Genomic DNA, 15,815 nt, shown 5'->3' on the forward strand with positions numbered 1-15,815 from the left:
GGGGCATTAGGGAGAACCTGCAGCAGGAGAGGGGCAATGTTGTATTGCACCACAGTGGGGCACAGGGGGAACAGCGTGGGAGGGTGGGGATGGTGTCCCCCTGGTAGCCCCTGCACTTGGCTGCCTGGCCAGCCCCACTTATGCTCTCCCCACTCCCCACAGTGAGCACTGACGCATTCAGGGAACCTGGGAGAAGAGCAGGAGAAAATCATTAGTGGGGTGGAGCGACAGATTCAGGGCAAGAGATTAGAGGAGCTAAATCGGGCTTCTGTGAGCAAGGGGGACTGCTGAGCTGGTGCAGGAGGAGCTTCCCAGGCTGAGTACAGAGATGGGCAGCATGGAGCCCCCCCATGCCCCTAGCAAGGACCTGAGACACCTTGGAGAGAGCCAGTGCTGGCCCCACAGAGGTCTTCAGCCTGGCAGTGCAGCAGGGAGAAGAGGGGTTCTGTGCCCACCAGAGACCACTACCCATCGAAGGCAGATGGAGCAAAGACACCACAACACCTCCAGACACAGAGGACCCCGAGTCCAAGTCCAGAGAAAGAGCTGATCTTGCCAAGGGAGCAAGGGCATTCCAGTACCTCCAGACACAGGAGCCTGGGGTCCCAAGTCCAGGGAAAGACTTTATCCTGCCTGGGGACCCTGCACATATCCCTCTTGCCCTATAAGTGGCTGATGACCTAGGTCACAGAGTGCCCCAGGGAACAAGGATGGGGTGTCTCTTCCCAGTACAAGGATGGCAGAGCTATGAGTGAAACTTCCATGATCCTTGGAGACATGTCCAGTGGCAGGATGTGGCACCCTCTTGGGACTGCCACAGCACACCACAACAACAGTTCTGTGCTGCCACAGTGACAAAGCCACACCAGGGGCTGCCCTGCTCCTCGCTCAACCCAGTACCCCAGAGCCTGCACAGCTCCAGAGGTGTCTGTGGCCCAGGGATGCCTTAATGGGTGGCTGTTTGCTCAATGGGGCTGCATCCATGGCTAAGAGCCTGGTGGGAGGAGTGCCCAAGACAGGGTGACATTCACACTGCAGGTTAGGCAATCCTGGCTGCTCCGTCCCTCCCTCAGCTGCCCCAGAAAGGCGGTGGTGAAGGCTGGTGGCTGGGAATTGGGAGCAGGGAAGAGTGCGTCAGCACAACGGGAACGGGCACCTGGGGAAATCAGACTGTGCTGTGCTGCTGGGCAGCAGCAGTGGGGCCCAGACTAGTGTGGCCATGGAAAGGTGCAGCTGCACACTGGAGCATGGAAAGAGGGCGACCCCCCTGCTGTCCACCCAGGACAGGCTGCCCCTCCCCCGGAGCAGTGCATGTCTCCCATTCTGCACACACTTCAGCCCACATCCAACTGCACCGTGCCATGGTCCCCAAAAATGTGATGCACAGTGACTCCACACAGATTCACTACAGGGCAGAACCCCTGCTGCACACTTCTCTGCTCCTCCTGCTGCCCCACCAGGCTTCTGGCCTGCACATAAACCTTCCTCCATCCTCCAAACACCACTTCTCCAGACTCCTGGCTGAGTGCTCCCCTTCAGTATTGTGAAGGCTCCCTCTAACCTGCCACAGTCATCCAGTCCCCTGCTCAAGGTGAAGCATCTCTGGTGTGCTGCAGAGTCCCAGGTGCAGCTCCTGCCCTGGAGCCTCAGGGCTCAGTGTGGCTTCCCTCACTCCCTGTCCTCACTGTCCCCATGCAGACAGCACATCTCACATCTCAGAGCAGTGCCACCCACCTCCACACTCCCCAACACTCAGACCTTCAATATCCTAGGGAGGCGGCATCCATTCTCCACGAGGAAGAATTTGTCCACCAAAAGGGTTGTCAAGTACTGGAACAGAATGGCCAGGGAAGTGGTGGAGTCACCATCCTTGGAGGCATTCAGAAAACACGTAAATGTGGCACGTAGGGACATGGTTTAACAGCCAACTTGGCAGTGCTGGCTTAAGGGTTGGATTGATGATCTTAGAAGCCTTTTACAACATAAATAATTCTATGATTCATGATTCCATGATGATGGGGCAGAGGGGGCTGAGCCCCAAACCTGCAGGATGAAGCCCACCCACGCAAGGGCAGCAGTCTCCGTGCACTCCCTCTCTGACTGCTACACCCAGGAGTGATGGTGATGAGCAGAAGAGCTGCCATAGGGATGAGCAAATGCTTGTTAATTTGCCTCGGCTGATTAACCACCAGGTCTCGCCCACTGCAGGGCACACGCTCCACCTACTTGTCAGCTCCACCTCTCACGTTAGGCTCCTCCTCCTAGCCCCATTGGTGTTCCAGTTCACCCAGTGCATTTCCAGTACGTGGTAAAGTCATTATGGTGATGCTAGGGGAGTTCTGCCCGTGGGGGGTACTGAGGACCATGTTGGTGGCTGTGGTGGATGGTACCACCAGTACCATGTGCCCAATCCCCATATTTCTCTCATTGTCGCTCTCTCTCTCTCCTCCTGCCCCGAGCAGGCTTGGCATCACATGCTCCCAACACCTCTGTGCCCAGTCCTGGCACCCAGCCTGGCCTGGCAGCGGGTACTGCAGCCACATGCTCTCTCCGGGCTGGAGAGCCACCCCAGTGCTGCCGGCACCGGGCACCCCAGCCTGCAGCAGGGTGGGCACAGCAAAGCTCAGCAGCCCTGTCAGGCCCCAGGGCACGCACTGCAGCAAGAACCTGCAAAGCACTGCTGCCACCCTCGGCAAACCCGTGCCAGGGTCCGTGCCAGCACGGCCGTGCTGGTGGCCACGTCACCCTTACCTTCCATGTCAATGATGGCCAACACAGCACTGGTCATGGCCTCTCCCTGCTCGTTCTCAGCGATGCATGTGTACACACCAGCATCCTCCTTCTTGCTGTCTCGGATCCAGAGGGTGCCATACTCGTCCCCAACCTGGTCCAGCTGCTCCTCGTTTCGGTACCAGCGGAGGCTGGGCCGGGGGTTGCCCACCACCACCACCCGCAGCCGGATGTCACAGCCGGTGCCGATCGCTGCATTCTTCAGTTTCCTCACAAAACACGGTGCTGCCAGGCGAGCTGAGCCCTCCTGGGCCGGCCCCGGTTCTGCTGTGACCTTGGCGCGCTTCGGGGGGATGCCAGGGCTCGGCGGGGCTGCCCGAGGCTCGCCACCAGCCCTACTCGTGCCACTGCGTCCCTGCGCCCGGTGCATAGTCTGCAGCTCCCCCACCACCACCCACGACCCCTGCCACCCCAAACCAGCACGCTGTGCCCTTCTTCTCCCCCTGCCTGCAGTCTGGGGGTGCTGGGTGCCTGACTGGGGCGCTGGGGGCAGTGGCGACCCCCCAGTCCAAACGCAGCCCCAAAGGTCGCAGCACTGTGGGCAAGCAAGAGACTATATTTAGGCTGAGACTCGGGTTCCTGCTCGCCCAGCCGCCACTCACCAAGCGCCCGGTGCAACGCGGCACTCACACCCCGTGCTCTGCTGCACCCCCAAGCCCGCCCAGCGCCTCGGCACCTGCTCCTCGCCGGCCGGGGTGCGAGTCCCGCGGGTGCTGCCCGCTCGCCGAGCCGTCCCCGCGCTGGGGCCGTGGCGTCCCCCCCCTCACCCGTCCCGTCCCGTCCCGCGCAGCCCCCGGCGAGCTGCGCTCCCTCTGCCCCCTCTCCTGAAGTGGCAGCTGCCTCTGATATGTCACATTCCTTGGCTGGGCTCCCCCTCTTTGCGCCTGCTGCCCCGTCCCTGCAGCCCAGCTCCACTTGCAAAGATAGAAAAGGGCCAGCACCTTTCCATATTAGCTGAGAGGCTCGGGGGGGACCCAGCCTTCCTCCCCCGCTTCCCCTTCTCCGGCAGTGTTATTGGATCAGGTCAGCGAGAGACCCTGACGGCATGTGGAGGGAAAGGACACCGTCATGCTTCCTGCAGCGCAGGAGCCCGGGCAGGAGCCAGCCCTTCAGGGTCCCTTAGCTCCGTTCCCAGCAGACAGCAGAGGCGGGGATCCCAGCATCCCTGATCACCGCAAATCTTCCCTGTCCAGAAGGCTGCAAACACATGGAGACTCCATTTCTCTCACTGGGCCCCTGCCTCTGCCCTGGGCAGTGTGGCTCCCGGCCAGCCCTGCTGGAGCTGTTCGGCTTTGGGGCACCCTGTGGGAGCTGCCACACGCCGGGCTCCACCAGCGAGCAGTCAGGGATGGTCTGTGCCAGATGCTGCCTGGCTATCCCTGGGCAAGGCAGGGCTTCCCCATCTCCTGGAGCTATGGCAGTGCCTCGGCACCTGGCCCCAGCCGCCCTCGCCAGCGGCTGTAAATCTGCGTGAGCAGGACGCCAGCGACACGACACTTCCCAGCTGTAGGCCAGCGCCGACGGCTTTGGCACAGCCCATTGCCACCAGCCTAAGGGTGCCAGCATCAGTGGAGCATCACTAGCAAGGAGGAAATCCCAGGATTTCCCAGCTTGGATAGCTGGGCCACAGTAGAGTGGGATGCCTTGCTAGACCCAAGCTGTGGCTGAGCCAGCCCCAAAAGAGGCCTGGAGCCTCTTCCCTGCTCTGCAGGTGAAGGAATGTTTTGTCCTCAACTTGCCCCTAGGGGCTGAGCTCTGGCACAGCCAGCCTGGGCCAGCAGGAAGGGAGGTGTCATCCCAACCCAAGACAACCTGGGGACTGTCCTCGATGTCACAGGGCCACCTGCTGGAGATATCCCTTGAGATCCAGCACCTCACAGCTCTCCATAGGGACGCCCCCAACCCATTCCCCACTGCTGGCAGTAGCACACGCCTTTTCCTAAAACATCACCCCCTGCCAAGTGCAACTCTCTCTTCCCCCATTGCAGCATCCCCCATTGCTGGGATGAAGGAGCTGAAGCCAAGATGCCCACAACCTGACCGCAGAGCCAGAGGCATGTGTGTTGGAAGAGAGCATATAGTGTTAGCAGGTTGAGGCCAGAGGTCGAGCCATAGGGTCGTGGTTCTGATGCTCACAGGGTGCAGGGCAGGAGGTTGCTTAGGGATGAGGATGGCTTTTCTTGCACGTTGGTGACACTTGGAGCGGCTTGGAAAAGATGTGGATTTGGGTAGGTCCCAAGTGAGGGTAAAAGGATGTGTCTGTGGAGCAGAAAGCCACCAGAACAGGGTATGTGATCCAGTGTGTGTGTGTGGGTGGTACAGGACCATCACCCAGAGCCCCTTCAAACCTGCTCAGGGCTTAGCTGTCACTGTCCCGGCAGGACTTTCCCAGTGCACCTGGGAAACCCACCGCCTCAGGCAGCAAAATGCTCAAGAACCTTCAGTGTGAAAGACACAGGGGGGCCCAGCAATCTAGGGAGGAGACAGCCCAAAGAGTTGCTGGCTCATCCATCCACCTAGCCCTTGTGATGCCTCCCCGAGGTGCTGCCTCCCCACCATCCCATCCCATCCCCTCTCTGCCCCAGAGATGCACTGAGACGACAGGGTGATGCTCCGCTGTTTATTTCAGCCGCCTGAAGAGTCTCATACACGTGGTGGGGTGGGGGTGCATTGGGGCGAGGGTTGGGGATGCCTGCCCTGGCCCCCCGGGCCTCTCTCCGGCTCCTCTCATTCTCTCCCCCCTCTCTCCCTTCCACTCACTCCTCCTCTCTCCTGTGTCCACCTACGGGTACCCTCTCGGCTGATGAGCCTGGCCCCGTGCAGCCTCCTGCTGCTGGGGGTCCCCGCCACGGGGAGGGGCGGGCACTGCCCTCCTCTGCCCCACGGGGCTGCCTCTGGGGCCGGGGGGAGCCAAGGGCCCGAGCCCCCCTGGGCTGGGGGGGACACGCAGGCTGGGGGCCCCCTCGCTCTGAGCTGGGCAGAGAATAGGGGGCTCAGCCCAGACCATGCCTAGCTTCTCCTCATCCCTAGCATCGCCACCATGCCCCTGGAGAAGTGCCAGCTCCAGGGGGGCCGGCGGTGCTGGGGGAAGAAATGGGTCCCCACTTGTGTGGGATGAACCCCAAGCCTGTGCCCAGTGTGGGAAGGGGCCTGTGGAGGGATCCAGAACCCGCTGCTGGGACCGTCCGGCTCTCCATGGAGCTGGCCCAGGCCACCACCTGCTCCCCCCATCCCTTCCCACCTGTCCCGTCCCTCCCTCCTGCCGCCCCCCGGCCCTGGCCTGATCCTGACGCTGGCGTTGCCGCTGCAAAGCTGCTAAAGCAGAGCGAGCCTTTTGAAGCCAGAGGAGAGAGCCTAGGGGGTGTGGGGGGCCCAGAGGCAGCTGCATGGGGGAGACTCCTCAGGCAGTGCGGGGGGAGCGCCGAGAGGCGAGGTGGGGGGCAGGAGGGGGGCATGGCGGAGGGACGGAGGCAGGGACAGAAGGTGCCAGTGGGCTGCTGGAGCAGCCTCCTCTACAGCACTTCATGCTGCTGCTGAGTCGCCTCGCTCACCACCTGCGGGAGAGAGGCACCGTGAGACGCCATGCCGTGCCACACCAGAGCCCCGAGTGCGGGGACAGGCGCTATCCTCGGTCCCCTGCCTCCCAACCACCCTCCAGTGCCAGCCTGCGCTCACCTCCCCATCACGGGTTTCGATGGTTTTGATCATCACGGTCTTTTTGGTGTGCACCTCGGAGCCCCGCTGCTCTGGGCTGGTCTCTGCAGGGGGAGGACACAGGGGATGGGATCACAGGGACAGGTGGTATAGGGACACAGCCATGGGGCTGGGGTCACTGAGGAGCTTCAGCAGCCTTGGTTCAACCCCCCTCAGCTCACAGCAACACCCGAACAAGTGCCCTCATACCAGGGGCTCTGTGTGGCACCTGTGTGTCCCCCAATCCACCAGCCTGGCTACAACCCCCCAGGAGGGACATTTGCCCAGAAAGTGGGGAACCCAGAGGACTCGTCCCAGTCCCCCCTCCTCATGGAGTGAGGCTCACCTCGGAAATTGAGTGCAGAAGCGAAGGTCTGGTGCATGGGGATGCTGATCCTGTGGGAACAGAGAGGGGAAAGCTTAGTGCCAGCCAGCCCTAGTCCTCAGATGTGTCCTCACAAATTTGGATCCCCAAAAAAACACTGGCCCTGCTGGTCCCCTCAGCATGTCCTGCCCCGCCTTCCACTCACCGGTTCTCCTCGCCCTCCAGCAGCTTGCGGTATGTGGCGATCTCCACATCCAGGGCCATCTTGACATTGAGCAGGTCCTGGTACTCACGCAGGTGTCGGGCCATCTCATCCTTCAGGTGCCGGATCTCCTCCTCCAGGCGGGCAATGGTGTCCTGGTACCCACCGGCCTCCCCGGCAAAGCGCTCCTCCATCTCCCGCATCTGGCGCATCAGCGAGTCGTTCTGGAGAGATGGGAGTGCTCAGAGAGGGGGGAACCCAGAGGAGCCAGGGATCACATAGCGGGGGAACTGGGGATGACAGCGCAACCTGGGGAGAGCTGTGGTGAGCCCTAGGCCGGGTTCAGCTGATGTGGGTCCGTGATGAGTGACTATAACCCTCCACCTGCCCAGCACTGGGCAGCAGGGTCTCACAGGGGCAAGCTGGGCACGTATCGGGCAACCCCAGCAGCCTGGTGCCCAGGTCCCACAGTAAAGCCATCCTACCCTAGCAAGAGAGCTGCAGAAGCACTGGATGGCTGCCTGGGGGTGGCACTGGTGACTGCTGGTTGACTCCTGTGACCATGACTGTGCCAGAATGGGACTGTTGTGCCCTGTTTGTTTGCAACCACCTTGCCAACCTGCAATCAGACACCCTGAGCCCTGTGCCCGCCTGCCTGGAGCCTTCCAGGCTGGGTCACATTTTACAATCTGCACTTTAATTCCAGGACTCTGCCAAAACACTTTTCAGGAGCCCAAGCCACTGCTAGGGGAGGTGCAGCCCACATGTGGGGTACAAGGCCCTCTGAGGCAGCAACTCAGAGACCTGGGAAGAGCCCCCCACTCCAGAGATGTCCCAGAGGTCCCTGAGAAGCTTCAGAGCAGCAGGTCCCTGCAGGGAAGCTGGGAATCATCCCAGTGCTGCCTTCAGCTCACCGTGCCCTTGAGGGCGTCAATCTCGCAGGTGTAGGACTGGATCTGGTGCCGGTACTCCAGCATCTCCTGTTTGGCCTGCCTTAGCGCATCGTTGTTCTTGTTGGCTGCCTGTGTCAGGTCAGACACCTGGGGAGAGACCATGGTCAGTAGGCATGGACAGTGAGATGGAACCTGCTGCCAGGGCCAGCCCAGACCCTGCTGCCTCCCGCACCTTGGACTTGTACCACTCCTCGGCCTCGGCGATGTTCTTGGCAGCAATGCTCTCGTACTGAGCACGGATGTCCCGCAGCGCAGCTGTCAGATCCGGCTTGGAGATGTCCATCTCTACCTGGATGTGCTGCTCCTGCAGCTGTGCCTGCAGCTCCCGGATTTCCTGCGTGGACAAGGTGACATCTCAGGCACCCACTCCATTTTCCCTGCCCCTGAGTGTCATTGGAAAAGGGTGCCAGTTGTGACCTACCTCTTCATGCACCTTCTTGAGGAAGGCGATCTCCTCCTGCAGGGACTCGATACGTCTTTCCAGGTCAATGCGTGCTAGTGTGGCTGCATCCACATCCTGGGAGGGACACAGAGGGACACAATGAGGGATAGTGGGGGGTTGCAGGGAGAGCACAAGGGCTGGAAGGTGCAAAGCTGTGTCTGGGACCATGCCCTGGTGCTGGGGTCAGGCTGCTGGGGGGAGATGGGTGTGGGAAGGAGGGTAGGGTTCCCATGCCACACTAAGGGGCAAGTACTCACAGCTCTGAATGCAGCAAGGTTGTTCTCAGCCTCCTCCTTCAGTTGGATCTCCTCTTGCAGCCTGTGGGCAGAGAAGGGAGGCTAGGGGGGTCTGGGGGAAGCTCTGTCCCTCCGTGGTGACATCCCCCCAAGCCGTCCTTAAGCCCAGCGTGGCCCGGTATGAAGAAAACAGATTGTCCTGTGTTCCCGGCAGGCAGCAGAGGACTGGCGGGGGGCCAGGGGCTCTTCCTCCCATTCCCTATTATAGTCAACGCCGGAGGGATCACAAAGACATGAGGTCAGCTCAGTGCCACGCGCACTGCCCCAGCCCTTATAGGGCAGAGTGACCAGCAGCTGGGGGGACAGGGTGCAGGATCTGACATGGGGGTCCAAGAGATGGCAACCAGCTGAGCTATCCCACGGAGAGCAGGAACACGGATAGGTTTCAGCAATGCTGTGGGGTGGGATGGGATGTGAAGTGGGGACTGCTGTGAGGGAGACTCAGGTTAGGGCTGAAGATCCAGACTTGTATCAAGGAAGGGGACAGTACCACAGGATGCATGTCAGTGGAAAGGCAGCAGGGAGGAGATGGAGGCGCCTAGGTGGTGCTGGCACATGGGGTGGCCGAAACCCAACACCCATTTGTTCTGGGCCCTGCTCCTCTCCTGTCACAGAGAGTTCCTTCATGCCACCACCCCAGCTCCCCAGCACCAGGGAGGACCCCAGCACTGGCAGTCTGTGGAGGTGGCTGGGGTTACACAAGGAGGCAGTGGGCTGTGTCCCCCAAGGAAATGGTGTCCCCAGGACACAGGGTCCAGGAGGGAAGGAGCAGACCATCATCAGAACATACAGCTCCCCTTCAGTATCTGCCCCTACTTCCAGGTTCCCTTGCTCATCAGTCCCTGGGGGTTTCCTCAGCCTGGCCACCATTGAGGATAATCCCCACTCTCTCCCCCAGCACCAGCCAGGTCCACAGCATCTCTGGGGTGTCCCACTGCTCACAGGGCACCATGGACATTCACGGCAGGCCTGGAACATCTCTGGCCTGTGGAAGTGCAGCTGCTTCCTCCCCTCCCTCCCCGCTTCATGTCTGGAGCTGATGGAGCACCCTCCTTGGGTTATCTGTCCCCTCACTTCTGCCTGCCTGACTGCATCTGTCTGTCCATCTATCCCACAGAGCTCAGCTCATCCATGGGCCCAGCAGCCCTCCCCAGTGTGAGCAGAGATCTGGACCCCAGGTTGAGGCTCACTCTAATCTCCCAGTTCTGGGTGTCCTGTGATGTTACAGCCCAGTCTCAGCCTTACTGCAAGGGAGGGAATAGAGGCACTCCTGCTGTGGGAGCCACTCTACCCTCTGGGTGCTGCCTGGGCAGCCAGAAAGCGAGACAGAGTACTGGGGTTATGATGGGCTCTGAGCATGAAGCACAAGGATAGCAGTAAGCACCTGAGGGGCTGCCAGGGCGAGCTCTGCCCCCACCCACCCCTAGAGATGGAGATGCATGGATGAATGCCCACAGGGACTCTCCAGAGCCCCCACCACTCACTTCTGCTTGAGTTTCTGCAGGTCATCGAGCAGGTTGTCACGCTCAACCTCCACACGAGCCCGTTGGTTGGTGAGCAGGTCTACCTGGCGCCGGAGCTCCCGCAGCTCCTCCTCGTACATCTCGGCCACGCGGGTGGGCTCCTTGCCCCGCAGGCGGTTCACCTCGGCCACCATGAGGGCATTCTGCTGCTCCAAGAAGCGCACCTTTTCGATGTAGTTGGCGAAGCGGTCATTGAGCTCCTGCAGCTCCACCTTCTCGTTGGTGCGGGTCTGGAGGAACTCCTGGTTCATGGCATCAGCCAGGCTGAAGTCCAGCAGCTCACCGGCACCCTGGTAGGCACTTTGGTAGGAGCGCAGGGGCGTCACGCGTGTGGTGCGGAAGGTGGACACGCTGGGGACGGCCGAGGTGCGGGACACCTGGTAGACGCGGGAGGTGACGGAGCTGCCGCTGCTGCCCTTGCCCCCGAAGGAGGCTCGGGAGAAGACCGGGGAGCCGCCAAAGGTGCGGCGGTAGGAAGAGACCCGCTGGCTGGAGGAGTAGGACTGGCTCATGGTGGCGGCGTGGGGAGGCGAGGCCGGAGCAGGGAGCAGGCAGAGGGCTGGCGAGCGGCCGGCGCAGCTCGGAGAGGCGTCGGGAAGGGACCGCGCGCCGCTATTTGTATCCTGCTGACATCACCCGCCCCTCCTGCTGCCGGGCAGCCGGGGATGCTGCCGCGGGGGGGACGGCCGGCAGCCCCCGCCCACTGCCCCTCACCTGCCCACACCCCCGGCAGACAGGGACCTCGGGGCACCCCCAGAGCTCCCTGGTGAGGCCTTGACACTGGGCCCCCACTGCTCTGCCCCGTCCCTGGGGGTGCAAGGGGAGGAAGTGGGGCAGACTGCTGGTGAACCCCCTATCAGGATGTAGTGCCACCCACAGGGGGCCCGGACAGACAGACAGACAGCCTGACAGACTGACGCCATGAAGGGAAACAAGGGAACCTTCACAACATCACTTGACTCCCTTGAGCCAAACTCTATGCCATGTAGCCCTGGTCCCCAAGTTGGTTTTGAGTACCCCACATGGCCCCTGATGATGCCCTGACTCACCCACTGTCAAGAGAGCACCAGGCTCAGATCTCTGTGGGGAGCCAGGCTCCAGCCCCCCCATCAAAAACTGATCAAGGATGGGCCCTGGAGAGGGGTTTGTGTGAGGGGACCCCTGCCCTGAGAGTGCTTATACTGACCCACCACCCGAACTCTCTTTCTGACATGGGGGCCTGAGCACTGGCCAGGGTGTGGGTGCTTCTGGAGTGCTGCTGAGTGACCCCGAGCAGGTGTTGGTCTGAACCCCAGTGACGATGACGTCAGCCCCTGTCCTCGCTCCAGCACATTCCCAAAGCAGCAGGCACTCAACCAAAATAGCCTTCCCAGCTCATACTCGTGGGGTGTGGAACATACATACGTGGTATTTATAGTGGGGGAGGCACTCTGTTAACCCTTCTTGCTCCAGGTGTGTGGAGAGCACAGCTGGACGGCAATCCTGCCTGGAGCAGCCCTAGCCCCTCTCTGATCCCCATCACCCTAAGAGCAGAATGTGATCCCCAGATTATCCCGAGGCACAGCAGGCTCTGCCCTGTCTCCTCAGTCTCCTCCTTTTCTAGGAAGTACACTGGGGATGAGAAAGCTCAGCCCAGCTGCACAGAAACTCCCAGAATGGGATATTTCCAAGTCTGTCTGAAAATCCCCGTTACAGCTTCCTGGACAAGTGGTGGGCCAGGTCAAGGACCCTCAGAGCCTTGCACAAACCCATGACAGCTGAAAAGAACATTCTGAGAGAGGGCAAATGTGCTGAGGGAACCCCTCCTGAGGGTTCTCCTTGCCTGGGCAGTACCCCCTCCTCCCCAGACTCCCCAACACACCTGGTGACCCCCAGCTCTGTCCAAGCTGGGCTGTTTTGGCTGATGTCAGCTGGCTCAGCCCCAGTCCCTTTGTCCCTGAAGGGCCTGGTGGAGGGGACCCTGTGCCACTGGGCACAGGGTGACTCAGCAGCAGGACAGCACTCAGCCCTGCCTAGCCCTGCACCTCCCAGCCTTCTGTCCTGGCTGTAACACAGAAGCCAAGCAATGCCATGGCTCACCCATGGCAGCATCAGGCAAAGGTTCGAGCTTGTTCATGAAGCATTCTAACTGCCCTGGCTCTGGGAGGAACTCCTCCCTGCTGCATCCCTTCTCTGTGTGACTTGGGGAGCCAGCTAAAGTCTGGGTCCCACAGACATGCAGGCGGGCAGACACTCAATGCCCCGCATCCCTTCTGCTGCTCCAAGCCCCCATCCCTGGAGCCTCTCCCAGCCACCCAGTTGCAGAGTGATGTAGCGTCTTCCCAGAGAGTACAAGCTGCCTGGAGGAGCCTGCCTTTAAAAGGGAAGGTATTTCCAGATGAGGTTGTTTCATCCCAGCATTGGGAGAGAATGGAAGAAAGGGGGGCTTGTGGGGGGAGAGTAGATGGAAAAACAGACAGCATCCTTCCTCCTTCTGGCCCCGTTCCGAGTATGGCCTGCCCATCCCAGTGCCCCGCACGTGTGCCCTGCCTGTGCCGCAAGTGCCAGCCAAGCCAGCCCCTAGCTGGTGTGCAGAGGGGCAGGTGGGTGTCCCATGAGGGGCACCCGGGGCACCTGGGACAGCATACCACCAGGAACAGAGTTCAGCCATCCCTTCACATAACCCCACCCCACTGCTGTGCCAGCTGGGACTTGGGGAGGATGGAATCCTCAGGGATGCTGTGTCCAGAAGCACCTGGCACCCTGCTCTGGTGTTTCAGGTAGGTTGATGCAAATCCCATATCAGCCTGGGTCACCCTTGTTCCCATCCTCATCCCACAGAGCAGGGGTTGTGGGGTTGGGGTGCTCCAGGGAGGGGAAATGAACTCTTGGGCACTGCTGCTTGGAGGGGAAGCAGCTCAGAGGGGTTAATCAGGAACATCCTCTTGACTCTGCTCTAGGGCAGACTGTTTTAAGTGGCCTTTCCTTAGCTGTGGTGACAGCCTTCCGGTAAGGCTCTGTGCAAGAAGGGGCCCCACGTCTTGCAGAGGGTGGACAAATCTCTTAGGAGATCCCTGTCTGCTTGAAGGACCCAGCATAACAGGCAGGAGGGATGAAGTGCAGGACCCATAGACCCTGCCTGAGTCCCATCCCAGGGACAAGATGCCAAACACTCCGTGCCAACCAAAGACCCAGAGGCTGCAGAAAATGAGGAGGCTGCAGAGGCCAGAAGTTTAGGGCTGTCCTGTCCAGCCCCGTGCAGCCTCCCCACAGCTCCATCCCAGGCCGGGCTGACCCAGACCGGCGGAGCCTGGGAAGTGGCTCCTGAACCCCCGCACTGGCCTGGTCCCAGTTTCCATCAAATCTTGGATGAGACTACTGCCGGGAAGGCGTTTGGAGCTGGAATGTCAAACAACTCCCTCTGGTCATGACATCGCTGTGAGCAAAGCCAGCTGCATCCTGCAGCCACCCCTCCTTCCTGGCCCTCCCTCCCTGCTGCTCCCCCAGGATTTAAACCCATCACAGCCTCCTTGGGCTTCTTGGGGCTTGAAGCTAGACAGGATGTGGGGACAGGGTGCTGGCTCTTCCTTGTCCCTATACCCTGCCACCAGGACTCAGTGCCCCCTTATGCCTGGCCTTAGCTCAAGGGTGAGTTGAGGAATGGGAATGAAGCAGCGGGGGTGTCTATCCCCCTCCCTCCTGACCCCGGCTGTCTTCCTTCATCCCGCTCCTTTTACAGCTATGAGCCTCCCAGACGCCTTTACCCTAAGAGGGAAGGACTGTGTGGTCCATTCCCCAGTGCTGACGGATTCAGGGCGAGTGCTATTGTCTAAATAGGAGGTGGCTCTTCCTCACTGCCTGGACCAAGGCCTGATGGGGTCCCAGGAGCTAGTGGGTAAAGTCTCCAGTCCCCCTACACCGGCTGTTCATCCCACCTGCCCCCATGCCTTTGCCAACTCCAGACCACAGGACTGGGGGTGCACAGACTGTCTGTTTGCTCCTGGTCCCCACCCCCATGTCCCATGGGGATGCTGAGGACATTGTCCTGTCTGTGAGTGGCACAGGATGCTGAGGGTGCCTGGATGTCCCTATGGCAAGCATGGGTGCCAGGGGTGTCCAGATGCAACCTTGTATAGATGCTGGGAGGTGTTTGCGCCTCCCTCGGTCTTTGTATGCCCTCCGGGCGAGTTGTTGCCTCTGTGTTTCATGAGCATGCTGGGGGTGGACTGTTGCCCTGAGTCATGTAGGTGGTGGGGCAGACCAGCTACTTCCATGTCCATGCAGATGCTTGAAGCTCACACCTGCCCCATCACTCATCTACAGCTGGCCCTGTGGTCCATGGGGATATTGGGGATACGGGATATTGGGATATTGGGGCAGGCTAAAGGGTGTCCCCCTGGTCCATGGGGACATTCAGCTGCCTCAGTGTTGTGGAGGTACTCAAGATGCCCAGCTGCCCTTGTCATCCGTGTGGACATGGGGATGACTGAGAGGCTGAGCGGTCCAGAAGGATGCTGCAGGCCTCGATAGCATCACCCATGCCAGTGAGATGAGGCAGCATTACCCACTGCATCGCTGATGGCTCACGTAAGGCATGGTGGCCATTCACCCAGCCTCCAGCAATTCCTGGGCAGTGATTTCACTTTCCCATGCTCAGACACGTGGGCCAGGATGCGGGGGACCGCCTCGATGGATGCCATCCCTTTGCTCATCCTGGCAAGGGGGGGTCCGGGCAGCCTGGCAGGCAGTGGGAGAAGGGGGTGGCACTTCCTGGATCTCTGCTGTGTTTACAGTCTTTGTCCTGGGCCACCTTTCCATTAACCCCTTCAAGCAGGGAGGCCTGAACACTGCTAGCCCATCCCCAGAGCCTACTGCCAGCAGGGAACACTTCTTACAGCAAAGCCTGCCCAGAGCACCACCGGGGTTGCCAGGGGACATAGGAAGGACCACAGTGCCCTGTCCCTTCTGGTCCTGTCCCTGTCAGGCACCCCTGGGCACACAAATGAGCCCAGAGTAGGGTGCATACATGCAGAGGAGGAGCCAATGCCGTTTGGAAGGGCTACCTGTGGCTCCCTGCTGCACTGGATGATCCATTGGGCAGCGCAGGATGGGAACAGAAACACTGTCTTCCCAGGAGCACGGTGATGGGGTAGGGGGCAACCATGGCAGGTGCTGTGCAGCCCTTGGCACCCAGCCAGGGGTGAGTCAGAGCCCACCCGGATATAGCCATTAGGAGCTTTTTCTGGAAGTCCTGCTGTGCCGGGAATAGCTGTGGCACGCCGAGGCACTGCCCTTTGCTCATGAAGGCCACACCCGGCCCTGCCACTCACTCCTGCTCTGACACCTCAGACCCAGGCACACCCTGCTCCTGCACACACACCCTCCAGGAACCATCCGCCCTGAGCGCCCACTGGCTACCATCAGCCCTGGGTATCCACCAGCCAGGGAGCCAGAGGCTCTAAATGTCCTCAGATGTCCCTCAGGCACAGCCTGGGAACCATTCAGGAGTGCCTGGCCCTGAGCTGGGCTCTGGCAGCAGAAGGGGAGTGATGCTGGCAGGAGGAGTGTGGGGATGGTTGCCTGGCATACGTGTCCCTTTGACACACGTATCC

General features: G+C 60.7%; 1 protein-coding gene across 1 annotated transcript; it reads right to left on the reverse strand.

Moving 5' to 3' along the window:
- Positions 1–5,396: 5,396 nt before the first annotated feature.
- DES (desmin) lies at positions 5,397–10,815 on the reverse strand. The gene is made up of 9 exons (XM_033064830.1): positions 10,186–10,815; positions 8,663–8,723; positions 8,385–8,480; positions 8,136–8,297; positions 7,925–8,050; positions 7,014–7,234; positions 6,830–6,879; positions 6,466–6,548; positions 5,397–6,344 (listed from the first exon to the last, which is right to left on the reverse strand). The coding sequence occupies exons 1-9, from the start codon at positions 10,734–10,736 to the stop codon at positions 6,303–6,305; spliced, it is 1,392 nt and encodes a 463-aa protein (XP_032920721.1). The 5' UTR covers positions 10,737–10,815; the 3' UTR covers positions 5,397–6,302.
- Positions 10,816–15,815: the final 5,000 nt, after the last annotated feature.

The sequence above is a fragment of the Catharus ustulatus genome, chromosome 7, assembly GCF_009819885.2.
Source record: "Catharus ustulatus isolate bCatUst1 chromosome 7, bCatUst1.pri.v2, whole genome shotgun sequence".
NCBI lineage: Eukaryota > Metazoa > Chordata > Aves > Passeriformes > Turdidae > Catharus > Catharus ustulatus.